At 33.9% G+C, this 14,916-nt stretch overlaps 1 protein-coding gene across 1 annotated transcript in view; it reads right to left on the reverse strand.

Annotated features, from left to right (window-relative positions):
* The window catches only part of LOC125663993 (perlucin-like), a 43,733-nt gene extending 29,776 nt beyond the window's left edge, over window positions 1-13,957 (reverse strand). The window contains exon 1 of the mRNA XM_048896486.2: window positions 13,878-13,957. Within this exon, the coding sequence (XP_048752443.2) occupies window positions 13,878-13,926 (49 nt within the window). The 5' untranslated portion in view covers window positions 13,927-13,957. The remainder of the gene's footprint in view (window positions 1-13,877) is intronic.
* Between the last annotated feature and the right edge of the window lie 959 nt (window positions 13,958-14,916).

Below are 14,916 nucleotides of genomic sequence, written 5' to 3' on the forward strand. Positions count from 1 at the left end.
TATTCCAGCATCATGTTTGCTATCGTCACAATAACTTTCCTGAATATTTCCATTTAAGTCAACAAACCTGTACATCAATATCAGGGGATTAGCACACTTTTTTGTAGAGATATCTTTTCTATCGAAACCATCTTGGTACTTGTAGCAAAGATCTCTGAACCTTTGGTCTTAGCAGGAGCTGACATCACCTTGAGGTCATCCAAAGTGTTGCTTCCTCAAAATGAAATTGTTAGATATCTGAGGTGTCCAGTGTAGACTCTGGCTCCTTCTGAAACTCATCGATGTGAATCACGAGATGTCCTTTCTCCATTTTTAATCTAATGTTTTATTTTCTCCGATATTGCCTATAGCCGTTTCTCCTCTCTACCACTGAATTTGGTTCCTGCACAATGATGAAAAATGGTAGGCTGATCCTCTCTAGCTTCTTTGTGTTTTGTGCTTGTAACAATTCATCCTCTTTGCTACAGTCAACATATTCGGATGTTATGGTACCAGTCTGGAGTTGACTGAACCTTTTCACACAAGAGTTCCGGAAATCTCATCTAGATATATTTTCCCATTGGCACGTCGGAAAATGCAATCAAAATTTGTTTTACATTATGTAGCAGACGTGGTGCATTATTACACAGGATTAATATAATCTTATCAAAATGCAATGAAAATTTGTTTTACGTTATGTAGCAGACGTGGTACATTATTACACGGGATTAATATAATGTTCAACCTATAGATGATAAGTACGTAACCCATTTTTTAAATTGTGGCTTTGAGGTGGGTGGATTGTGGTTTAAACAAACTTAAATCCGTACTGTTCTATATTTGAAAAAGTATAATAATGTGGTTCTCATAATGTAAGAGGAAGTGGTTGTGGATGTATGTGGTTTAAACAGCCATAATCTACACTGTTTGCATATTTGAAAAATTTTAGCATTGTGGGGCTTGAGAAAATTATAATGCTCTCTATTCTTCTTTCAAAAACTTTTAACCCCTATGTGATTTCGCACTGGTCTTAGGGGTCATGCTTTGAAGAAGTGCAATCTTCATTATGTAAAGCATCTTTCAGGTAAGGCTCGTTTTTTTATAGAGTTGTTCGATTTTTAAAACAATGCGTCAGGTCTGGATGAAATTGACCCAGTAAAACTTGAGAATTTGAAAGTGTGTAAAGTATACAGACAGACTAAACAAACTTCGGTCACAAAATCTTACTTCGGGCTCCAGTTCAAATTATCTAAACAGGAGTAAAATATTTTTTGTCTATATGATATGCTATGTGAAGTAATAGCAATAGTCTTAGTCATATGCATAAATATAGTGCAAAAACCAGAACCTGTCATAATCTATCGAGTAATATATTTAAAAAAGATTTTAAAGATTAAAATACTCACTGACAACATTAGGGAATACATTAGAGAAAAGAAAATATTTCAATATATAGATGTGTATGCAACAAAATCTTTAATCCAATCAATTCAAGCACATCATATTTCAAAATCAGTCAGCCTTTGATTAGTTGGACTGAGAATGAAGTTAACATTTTCATGATACATGTATATTATGAATCCTCCGCCAATTTTAAAAAAGACAACCATCCTTTTCCAAGGAACCCCTTTTTTCTGAAATGATTGATAGGTAAATATATGTACAGTTTGTGAGGTCTTGGTGTGGATAGGAAAATGTTATATCATTCAAATGAAGCATTCAAAGTCCCAACATAATACATAAACAAGAGGTCCATGGGCCACATCGCTCACCTGAGTCCCCTTGGGCCATATTTAAAGATTTTCCCTATATATTCGCATGTAAAACTTTGATCACAACCCACCACCAGGGGCCATGATTTTACAAACTTGAATCTGCACTATGTCAAGAAGCTATCTTTTCTGGCCCAGTGGTTCTTGAGAAGCAGATTTTTAAAGATTTTCTCTATATATTTGTATGTAAAACTATTGTGGCCCCATCCTACCCCCCGGGGCCATGATTTTAACAAACTTGAATTTTCACTATGTCAGGAAGCTTTCATGTAAATTTCAGATCTTCTGGCTCAGCGGTTCTTGAGAAGAGGATTTTTAAATGACCTCACCCTATTTTTGTGATTATCTCCCTTTGAATGGGACGTTGCCCTTCATTTGAAAAAACTTGAATAACCTTTACCCAAGGATGCTCTTGGCCAAGTTTATTTGAAATTGGCCCAGTGGTTCTAGAGAGGAAGTCGAAAATGTGAAACGTTTACAGACGGACAGACGACGGACAACAGACGATCAGAAAAGCTCAGTTGAGTTTCCAGCTCAGGTGAGCTAAAAGTACACGTATTAGGATATTTTATGTCTCCAAATATTCATGGTCAATATGATGCCAGTTCTATGAAACTAGTCGTGTTTCAAAGAGACCTGATGAAAACTTAAAATTTAAGAAGAGTTGAAGAGTGTATCTATTTCTTATTTTGTTATTTATAGAAATATGATAGTGATCTTACAATATAATATCAGAAATATGCGACTTTTTCCGGATGTTTTGACTTTTGATGAAAAAACGAGTATTTTTGATTAATTTTCCTTTCTGCGAATATCGAAGAATTATTGACATTTGAAAGACATTTAAAGGTTAAATATAAATTTTCACCATTTTTTGCATAAATATTGAAATCATATTACTTTGTTGCTACGATAATAATGAACAAAACAGATGGATATATATTAACTTTTTATCAGAGTGACGAGTTTAAAAACATTGTATTATATATAAAACTCTGAACACTTTCTAGAAATATTTCGACCGTGTTACCGGTCTTCTTCAGTTGTGTTTATCTTTTTGTCTTCCGGACAAACACGACTGAAGAAGACTGGTAACACGGTCGAAATATCTTTAGAAAGTGTTTAGAGGTTTTTTTTGTTTTTTTTTGTTTTTAGATTTTATTTCGAAAAAGAGACTTTATATATATATATATATATAATTTAAAAGAATAAAATCCGCAGGAACTGATCGTTGATTAATCATTTTGGATTTTATTCTATTAAATTATTTAACAACTGTGCCGATTTCTTCATTCATTTTTTGACATGATATATATATATATATATATATATATATATATATATATATATATATATATTGACAATTACATAAATTTCTGTTCCTCGTTAAAAGTTATGTCACAAAGTCAAAACAATATTTCAGGAAAATGTTCTTGTTGTAGCTTGTTTATGAGTAAAATACGTACATACATACATGTATACTTGTATTCGACATGATCAAAATTTAAGGTAAAATTATTTAATTAAGAGATTTTTACCTCTACATCGAAAGTGGGAAAAAATGAAGACGATTAAAGTAATATCCTTTTCAACATAACCGAGGAAGAGCAACAAGCAATATTAATCAAAGTACTTAAAGTACTCGTGGGAGTTGAACATTGTGGAAATTCAGTTAGAAAAGATAGTACTGGAAGGGTAGGGGGATAAATGACTGAATATTATCATGATTTTAGATACAAATCAACTGTTGTTGTTTTTCAAAGCATTACAACAGCAAACATGGATAATGGAAGGCCCATGGGCCACAACGCTCCTCGAGTAACTGAAGTCGTGTTGTTGTTTTCTAGAATCTCACCCCTTTATATTCTCATGAAAAATGTGACCACATAGTATGGCCCAAACATTCAAATCAATATGGTTATCAATGCCTTGCAGTTATGAAGAAGTTTTTCCCCTGTATATATACATTCAAGTTTAATCCTAGTTATAGCTAATTCTAAGGATTCATTACTTGAAAAGGTAGTCCAATATGCTAAACTGTCACCTGAGTATACTACAGTCCTGTAGAGGATCAATGGAATGGTAAATAATTGTATAATAACTCAAAATAAATGAAATGTAAACAAATTAAAAATTGTCGGGCATCGGAAATGCACAAACCGAGTTGCGCAAGGAATGGGCATAGAGGGAACCGGCAGAAAAGTTTTCAAGAATTATCAAGCAGGGAGCAAAATTTTGCGTACATAAATTTCAGCCGACTTAAATCCTTTGTGACCTTGACCTTTAACCCTTGACCAAAATCAATAAGCTTCTTTGTCTCATCAAGGGCGATAATCCATCTAAGTTTAATTGAGATCCTATAATTTGTTAAAAAATTATAGTGCAGAAAAGAAAATTTTCTCCAAATTTCAGTCTATTTATAGCCACAGTGACTTTGACCTTGTGACCCCGGAATCGATAGGCTTCTTGTCTTACTTAATCGATCTAAGTTTGATTGAGATCCTATACTTCGTTCAAGAGCTATGGTGCGGAAAACAAAATTTTCTCCAAATTTCAGTCTATTTATAGCCAGTGACCTTGACCTTTGACCTAGTGACCCCAGAATCGATAGGCTTCCTCATCTTACTGAGGGTGACAATCCATCTAAGTTTGAATGAGATCCTATAATTTGCTCAAGAGCTATGGTGCGGAAATGAAATGTTGATGCGTGCCCGACTGCCCGCCCAAAGGCACTTCATCAGATCATAAGCCGAGTTCGACTTCATCGCAACTCCGCTAAAAATGAAACACTAGTCAAATAATGTTATTTATTACCAAGGTATTTGGGATATTATACTGTGGCTCAAACAGGGGGTGAATGAACCTGACAGTATGGAAAGCATATAGTGGAATCAGACTTGTGATGCTGGAAATCTATAGTGATTAATAAACTATACATGTACAAGATCCATAACTATTTTTTTTTTTCAGTTTGTGAGGGAGAATCCTCATGTCTCTTTCATCTGTAGACAAATAAACAATGTGTTTTGACCAGAGCAATTTCCAATCCTTTTTGCAGCATAAATTCAACATTGTGGCAACTGGGTTAAACTTTGATAGTGAAGTAATACATGGCAGCACCTTATCCCATGCTCTTAAAATTTCTGTTTGACACACACTCATGACATCCACTCAAACATTACAGAGTGCAGCAAAATCCCATTGTAATAGGGAATTCAAAATGGATAATTGGTACAAAATATGGTACATACTATTCAGAAAGGATAATGAATTTGACATATTGATGTGTTGGAAAAGGAAATTCTGACATCGGGGCTCTAAGCGTTTTCAAACATTGTCATTTGATAAAAGTGTTCTACATTTTTAAAAATAGAGATTAATATGTCTTTACATACATAGGTGAGAAAGTTTCCATTATTCCTAGCCGAGACATACCATGTATGCGCAAAAAATTCATAAACAAATACCACACTACTCACGTAGAAAATGTGGACCTTACCGTCATCAAGCGCAGCGAAACACGCCATTTCGAGATTATAGTCGACGAAAGCTCGGTAACAGTAATGAATAAGGTACACTCATTTTGTATCTATTTTGTGACTTTCTTTATTAAAAGGAACAGTTCTCTAATGTGTAACGTGCAATTACTACGTAATTCAATAACTTGAAGCATGAAGCAGTTTCACTTTGCCACCGGATATAAGAAATTTTATTTCGTATTCCGATCCCAATCGAAAGTTGTTGACTGGGAATGACGTGTTTTAATTCAATCTACATGTAACATCAAGCATTTTTTATATCACGTTAAAAAAAACAACAAATATATACACATACACAATGTTGTAGAGTTATTTCTTGTAAATTTTCTGAGGTTTCGCACCATATTCGATATTTCGCGCCACGGTGTCAATAGGGCTTGTGTGCAGTTGTCGTTCGTTTCCCTATCAATGTTTATAGGTGACGCTGCGCTACAAACGACAATTTTCAACCTTATCTTTTATTTTTCTATGTCTATCAGTATCAATTTGATCGAAATCTTTGAATTGAATACAATATCATTGCATTTATTTACATGTCATTTATCAAAATTAGATTAATTCAGAAAAGTTACATGGATTATTTCATGGCGGATGTTTATAAAAGTTTATGTTGATTTACCTAGGAGTAAATCAGCTGACACAGAACCCCCGCTGACGACCACTATACAAATCAATACAAATTACTGCGCAGAAAAGTGCGTGATGACCCAGGGAGATTGAACATAGTTCAACTCCCAAAAAGGAAAACATGAACCATTTAAATCTAATTCTATGACATATTTCAAAAATGTGTGTACATGCCGTACTGGTAGGAAAATACCGAGTGTCTCTTTTTATGTTATCTACCAATGATTAAGAATATGGTGCTGTAATTATTGGGGGGAAATGATTCTGAAGATAATTTTGCGCAAGTTGTTCTTAGTAGTGGTAAATACTGATAATTTTGTTATTAGTACTTAAGAGCACTGATTAGTACTGCCCTCATTTTCTCGTGACAGGTGTGAAAATGGAGTTGTAAAAATATACATGATAAAGGAGATGTATCAATAGTGATATCTGATTCAAAGAAATTTAATGCATATTGTTCTTTAGCTTAGTGATAAGATTGCAAACAATCAACGAACTAGTCAAGTTTTCCATTTTCTTAATTTGTAAATAAAAAATCATGGAATTTTCCCCTTTGATGATAAGAAATACATACAATTCATTGAATAAAATGCGAAATGCAAGCACGTTTTTAAAAATACGTTTGTTAGATAATGAAAATTATCAATTAGCGAATTAAAGGTAAAGAACAATTATGGAAACAGTAGGAACAATCAAGAACTGCAGAAGCGATTTGTTCTCTCTATATGCAAATTGATTAATAGGATCGCAATTAGCAAGGTACTAAGTTCGTGATGGGAAAAAATCATGAACTCAGGTAAAAAAAAAAGTAATATAGATTTTTTAAAAAAAAGAAACAAATATGGTGATGATTAAAATAAAAGTACAATTGATTAACCACGAATAATCTGATGTAGTGCTAGTTCAATCTCATTTTATCGGGATTTTTTTTTATCGAGATGGTCTTTCATAGAATATAATCTGCAGTTTAGATTTGTTCAAGAAATTGTTGATCGGGACTGTTTGGATAATGTAAAACTTATACGGTACCAATTTTGATGCACCAGATGCGCATTTCGACAAATAATGCCTCCCCAGTGACGCTTATAATAATAATAAAATGGCCTGAAATTTTAAAGGTTTTTAATACAATAATAGAGCTAATTAGGATCGGTTAATCGGGGTGTTTAAAATTGACAGAAATGTTTATATTGACTTCTGGCAGAATTAGCCGTGGTAATATAGATATATTAAAATGTGTGTAGGAAACGATATGGTTCCCCAAATAGCTGCGTAATGATCATACTGTTTTGGTTTAGCTTAGTTAGGTAATTCCACCCCTATAGAATTATAGTTTCAATCTTATATTTGATTGCTGATTCTTCAAATAATATGTCTTAGTAACAAATAAAAATGAAAAAATAAGTATATAGCGGTATTATTAATTTTTTTTATGAATTAGCACACATACACCTGTTATCGACGTCAGTAAATTGCAATTTTCCTTAAACAGTATTATCAAAATTTCACAAAAACTGGTTAAAACGATATAATAGTATTCATAACAATTTCATGAAACTGTTTCTTTAGAAAATATACAAAATGTTTATGAAAAATAAAGGAAATATATCACATACTAGACTTGATAAATAATTTGATGAAAGCAGAGTTGTTACCCTTGGATTCCATAATTTGAAACATGTAATTGACTATTCATATACAACTTAAGACTTTTTTTTTACACTAATTATTGAAAAATTCTCCAACAAAATTTATGTTCCTGTCATGCGTAAATCTCGTCAAATCATTGACTTTGCGAAACCTTATGACGTCACAGGAAGGTGTAGCTACGGACAATTAAAATCATGCACAATACTAATGTGTTAACAATTAATTGAAATATGCTAAAAAATGACCTGCTTCATATTTCTCCATGAAATAGAAGTATGATTAGAATTTAACAATTAAAAAAATCTAATGTCAGAGTGCAGTTGAAATTTTAAACGAGAGAGAGAGAGAGAGAGAGAGAGAGAGAGAGAGAGAGAGAGAGAGAGAGAGAGAGAGAGTTAATGTAATAATCTTTCATTAGTCATATAAGATTTGATGATATGGTAAAAGAAGTCTGGGATGCCACAATTTGAACACAAAAAATGAAATATCATAACATGAATTTTATTTTCAATTACGATCATTGTTAACCAGTATCAATGAAAATAATTTTCGTCAACAAAATACTGACGGACTCTAGAAAAGTTTTGCTTATTCATTCCAGATATATTGTGCAGTGATGCAAATATTCTACAATTCACCATTTGTACATGGTTGGGTTGTTTTTTTTATCAACTTCTCTGTAACTGAAGGATATAGATCAAACAATATGTATATTTCGTATTAATTTAGAAATACTTCTACAAAATATTTATCTTGATTCTGTTTTATTTGTAAATAAAAGTAGTACAACGCATATCTTAATTATCACATATCTACCGAAAATACCAGAGATGAATACATATGCCCATGTAAACACGTTCGTATAACATGCATATTTTTGCATGCATATAGTTTCTAAAAAACCCTTTTATCTTATGATAATGCTGACAGGATATAAAGATCTTTATCTGTAGAAGGTTGATAACGATTACAGGTACATGTATGTCATTCAGGTGCACTAATTTACGAAAAGAACCATGAAAGCTATTTGATTTGATAACATTCTCTTACTACTCGGAGACGATTTTCTTGTGAAGTTCATGTGAAACAAACGTGTTTATTTTTGGTTTTTCTGTTGTTATGTGGTTTTCGTTCTTACATCTATAGCTTTCAGAAACTTATGTCATTTAGAAATAACGTTCATGCATAATAGATGCACTAAATAGATACACCTTCTAAAATTTCATGAAAGCCCTGTTTTACACTACAATGCATTATCACAGAGGATTAGTCCCATTTTCGGTTGGGCAGAAATTGAATAATCTGCAGTGTGATTTATCACAAAATCCCAGCGGTGGTCTGAACTCTAGTAACTTTAATAAGGAATTGATGAAATTGAAGCTTCATGGTTCTAAGGAAGAAGATTTGATATTTGGTAGTGTAAAAGATTAAAACACTATTATGAGATCTAACTGGCCTCGAATTAGATCACGATTTGACCAAAGATGAATCTTTATTGTATAAAGAAGAACCTTTTATGCAAGGTTCGGTTTATCTGGTAGCTTGAATCTATTTTTATTTGCATCCCTTGTATAAGATGTCATTAATTTGAAGAAACGTGAACCCCTTGCCCGAGGATTATTTGCAGCATGCTCAGGATGCCTAGATTAATTTTTTAAAAGTTAAAATTGAATAAAGCATGCTAACAAACATCAGACGAACATACTTAAATCAGGAAATCTTACTCTAGTTTCCAATTTAGTTGAGCTAAAAACCAATTCTGTATTTCATGATTAAGATACCCGAATTAACGAAAAGTCTTTTGGTTCACGTTATACAAAACTTTCGTGGAAAACTAAAGACACGATCAAATATATTTCAGTGTAAACCCCCCCCCCCCCCCACCTCGAAAAAAATTCAAGTAACAGTTAGCACATCAACAACATCAAAACGTACAACTGGAATTCCTCATTGACAATATTTAAATAGTCTTTGAAAAATCAGGTCTTCCACAAGTCTATTGGAATTCACTTGAGTACAAATTATGATTCTTTATTTTTATTTCTACCCTTTTTTTTTTTAGTTTGAATGTATTTAAAGGCTCTATATGAAAAACAAATATCTTGTTGTGGCCTTCAATTCTACATATAGACAATTAACATTATCAGGATACAGGGCTCACGGTGGGTGTGACCGGTCGACAGGGGATGCTTACTCCTCCTAGGCACCTGATCCCACCTCTGGTGTGTCCAGGGATCCGTGTTTGCCCAACTCTCTATTTTGTATCCCTTATAGGAGTTATGAAATTGATCACTGTTCGTTATCTTCACCTTTCATATAATAACAACATTCACTTTCTTTCATATGTCCATTCCATATATCCCATTGAGCTCGCATTAAGACTTATGGTTGATTGATTGATGTTTTTCGCATCACTCAACAATTTTTCAGTTATCGGGTGGCGCCCAGTTTTTATTGGTGGAAGAGAGAACCAAGATACAATGTACCTGGGAAGAGACCACCAACCTTCCGAAAGTAAACTAGGAAACTTTCTCACTTACCGGCGCAAGCGGGATTCGAACCCGCGCCGAGCAGAGGTGAGAGAACGTGTGATTTTGAGCACGATGCTCTAACCACTCGGTCACGGAGGCCCCCTAAGACTTAGGGTCTTTATAGTTTTCCAAATCTGCTTCGTATTTGGATGTTTTACTGAACAAGTGAAGATAACGAACAGTGGTCAATCTCATAAATAAAATAAAGAATACAAAATTAAGAGAAGGACAAGCACGGAACCCTGGATATACCAGTGATGGGATCAGGTGCCTGGAGGTGTAAGAATTTCCTGTTGACCGGAAGCATCCGCCCGGAGCCTACATCTTAAATCTGGAGATCGGGTAAACAGAGTAATCCGTAGTCACAAATCGTAGGCTTTTAACATTTCACACAATTTACGTCCTTTGTCTGACCTCTCGCACGAAAAAAAAATCGCATTTCTGTGCGTTGGCCTAATTTTCTGATCTGTAGCTTTGACATTTGCTGTTTTTCCATCAATTGCAGTCAACTGCAGTAATGTTCCAGGGAGGGGCAATCCATTGATTTGTATGGAAACTTAGTAATGAGTTCAAAGACACAGTAGTAACCTCTTACGTTTGGTATCTACTTTGTATTGCTTATGATATTGATCGCTGATCGTTATCTTCACCTTTAATGGTAAAGAATAAAAACTTGGCTTTTCACCGATTGACCTTTGGTCGACCCCGCAGAGGGACGTAACTCGCGACAAAATGTTGATACGTGTATTGGTATGAAGCACATCAGAACCAGTGATAGCTCGCAATTTTAAACGAGAATGTTAAAACCTCTGTGACATCAACTGACTTGTCAGTAGCCTGCCTCAATTTAAACGTTGCTGGTACATGTACGCAGAATGAGATGCATAAACACAATAAATACCATATATGGCAGCATTTCACATGTTTTATAGCCGTTATATCTATCTTATTTGCAAACACAATTTGTAATTAGACCGAATGCTGTCTATCTTGTTAAAAACAAGTTTTAGACCGTTCTTTGCATACTGACTTTGGCTACGAATTGCTTTGTTTACCTTATCAAGATAGAGGGATCATGGTGGGTGTGTAAAAAGGGATGCTTACTCCACCTCTGGTGTGCTTGGGGGGGGGTGCATTACTCTTTACAGGATTTATGATATTGTCTATGGTATAGTCTCGATTGATACAACCTATCATTGGGTCAAATGCTGTCTGACGTTTTTCATACCGATTGTTAAGCCGTTCTTGGCACACTGATTTTGACTGCTGATAACTCTGTTTACCTGAACAGGATATAAGGCTCACGGCGGGTGTGACCGGTCGATAGGGGATGCTTACTCCTCCTAGGCACCTGATCCCATCTCTGGTGTGTCTAGGGGTCCGTGTTTGCCCACCTATCTATTTTGTATTGCTTGTAGGAGTTATGAGATTGATCACTGTTCGTTATCTTTACATTTCATTGATCACTGTTCGTTATCTTTACCTTCAGCGACTAAAAAAAAAAGAAACAATAATCACGAACGATCACTGGGAAAAACTATATTTAAAGGTAAATATGCATGTAAAACTTAAATGGTACCAATTTTGATTCACCAGATGCGCATTTCGACAATTAATATCTCTTCAGTGATGCTCAACCGAAATGTCTGAAATCCGAAATAACGATAAACTTGCTAGAGCTATTATAGGGAAAAACAGAGTGCCAAAAGTGGAGTCAAATTCGTCTAAGGATAAGAGCTATGCATGAGGGAGATAATCCTTAATTTTGAAATGAATTTCTAAATTTTATCATAGCAATTAAATATACATCCGTATTTTCAAGCTAGTAAGGAAGTACTTAGCTACTGGGCTGTAGAGACCCTCGGGGACTAACAGTCCACCAGCAGAGGCCTCGACCCAGTGGTCATAATGTAAAACTTATACGGTACAAATTTTGATGTACCATATGCGCATTTCGACAATTAATGTCTCTTCACTGATGCTCAATCGAAATGGAAAAGAAATCTTAAAAGAATAAGAAAATGAAATACTTTAAAATCAAAAAAACTTTTTATCACAGAGTGTAATTTGTTCGCCCATAAATTTTCAGTACACCAGTTCTTTGAATCAACTATTATATCTTTCAAAATGACCAAACTTCTGGCTGTACTGAGATCGTATCGTTGTTGATTTTTTTATGGCTTCAAACGCAAAATTCATTGACTATGTTATTGTTAAAAGGGGTCGTAATATTTTCTACAGTGTACTGTATGTTTTTCTTTGATCAAAGTCAATTTATTTGCCAATTTAAGTTTTCTTAAATATTAAACATTTACTTTAATGAAATATTTTTTCTATTGCATTGAAGTTCGGGATATTCAATAGATTCATCAGAGACAAAATAAATTTGAAAGGAGGCAAAACAATTTGCAGAAATTACATACCAATCGTGTTGATTGTTAATGTCAAATCAAGATGCATGAACACGAGATACAAAATAAAAACTGGCCGGTTTTCAAGTAATTTATGATAAACAGAAGAGCCGAATCATTTCAGAATGAGATCAATATTCACTGAAATAGGAAAGTGCATTTTTTGATGAAAGATTGTTAAGTTGACTGCTTTTGTACCAGGACTAGGATGTCTCAGTAACACCCCATCTTCCTGTGTTCTCGGTTTCATTCAAAAAGATACAACTTTGCCAGAACCCACACTGATTATTTTGAATTCTTTCAAGGAGCGCGGGACTAGTGAACACTGAAATTTTATACCAATGAACACTTTGCCGTAACAACGTACGATATCATTCTCCGATTTCATAAATCTGAACTTATTTTCAAAATTTCATGGAGAGTATCTTTAAAACCACTTATCACTTTATTTATATCTATGAAAAAGTTTGCTGCACAAATATTTATATGGTGAATAGACATTGCTATTTTTGGTACACTTAAATTTGGCAGCGATTAGGCCAATTCAACTTAATTAGTAGATTATCATCCAGGGTCAGCAAAAAGTATGGGGCGGGTGGGAGGATTTTATTTTTTTTATTTTCTGAGAAAAATATTAAAGACAAACGAGTTTTTATTTCAACAGATCCGCATCATTTTAATGGCAGATGGATATCAATCTATGGTATTTTCATAGACTAATTCCAGGTTAGGCTTTTATTTAAGGATATAACAGAAATATACCTAACTTCTTCAAGATTTACGTCTGTAAGAACGCGAGAAATTAAGAAAACCATATAGATCTATTTTCGTCACGTGGCTTTTCACGTTGGTATACCGGAAATGTAAACAAGAAGTGTAAATACCAGAGTCGGACATGAAAATATTCCGGAAATTGCAAGTTTCGCAAAATAAAAAAATTCGGGGCGGGCCAATTTTTGAGGGGCGGGCGGGGATGATAATCTATCAATTAAGTTGAATTGGCCTTAATAATATACCCCAATTTCCTCAATTTCACTTTATACATATCTGTTTTAAATGAGTTTTGCAATGAGTAAGGACAATATGGGAAACAAAAGAAAGAGTACGTTCTGATGAGTCAGAGTTATTTGACAAGATTGATATTCAAACATGGACACCATGCTGTCATAATTTAAAGTATTGTTACAAGTATGGTATGAGAAGAAAATTGATTACAGATGCGAACAGGACGGATTTTGATAGATATGAAAACTAATAAAATTGAATAAATTGTTGATTGATTATAAATGATTAGATAGCAGAGTGGTTTTTAGAGATGGGGAGTGCACCTGTAATGATTAAAATCTACTTAATTTGGAATTAACTTACCTATACTTGAGAGAAGCAAGACGGAGTGGAAGAACTTCAAGTTCAGCATTGTCGGTCACATTGATAAGATGAACTTGTGCACAATGTTGATAAGAAAATTCTTATACTAGTTCCAAGTCCCATGAAAATATAACGATATACAACATGTATATCAGAATTGTCAATGTGATGGCAAATAAGTGACAGGACTGTATCTAGAAGGGGTACAGGTTTACTCCCTAAAACGACTACATGTTTGGAAGTGAAGTTTCACTCATTATGATATATATATATTCTTATTAGTAAAACTATTTCGTTTGCCCCTTGAAGAGTTTGGCGGATGCACCAGAGGTGAATGAGGTACTCAGGACCTATTCATTACAATGAATATTATATGTACAGCCAATCAATTATGCTATTCATAATACGATAACCGTCGTGTCATTGGTCAATTTAGTCCTTTATATAGTCTTAGTTATTTGACCTCGTACGCATATTTAGATACGACACTTTGAATGTTGACTGTTTAGGGTTTTTATTGTTTTATCATATATATATATATATATATATATATATATATATATATACCATCGTCAGTTAACACTCTTTACAACGAAACCATTTTTCTCACTCAGCACAACAGTGTATCATTCTTGTTACCAATGTAGATTATTGATACTTGTCGTTTTTTCGTGTTATTTGTTTATGTAATAGATGTCTCTTGATAAAGACGCGGGATGTGTCGAAAATTTGAGTTTTAAATAACCAACAGTGTCGTGGCCTTTTCAGTGCTTTTATAAATTTCTTTATTGGCCATGCATCTTCTCAGATCCGACATATTAAGAAAGTAGGGTGTTGTTGAGTTTCCGTGCTTATAAAAAAAATCGGGAATCGCCGGGTAACATATTTACACCATGTTTAAAATTTGCAATGGTAGCACCCCTGATTATTTATATGAAATTATTCCACATAAACATGAAAGTATATCCCTTTATAATACTAGAAACAAAGATCAGTTTTATATTCCAAAATGCAAATTAGAGTTATTCAAAAAATCATT

Source organism: Ostrea edulis, chromosome 1, assembly GCF_947568905.1.
Source record: "Ostrea edulis chromosome 1, xbOstEdul1.1, whole genome shotgun sequence".
In the NCBI taxonomy this organism is placed as follows: domain Eukaryota; kingdom Metazoa; phylum Mollusca; class Bivalvia; order Ostreida; family Ostreidae; genus Ostrea; species Ostrea edulis.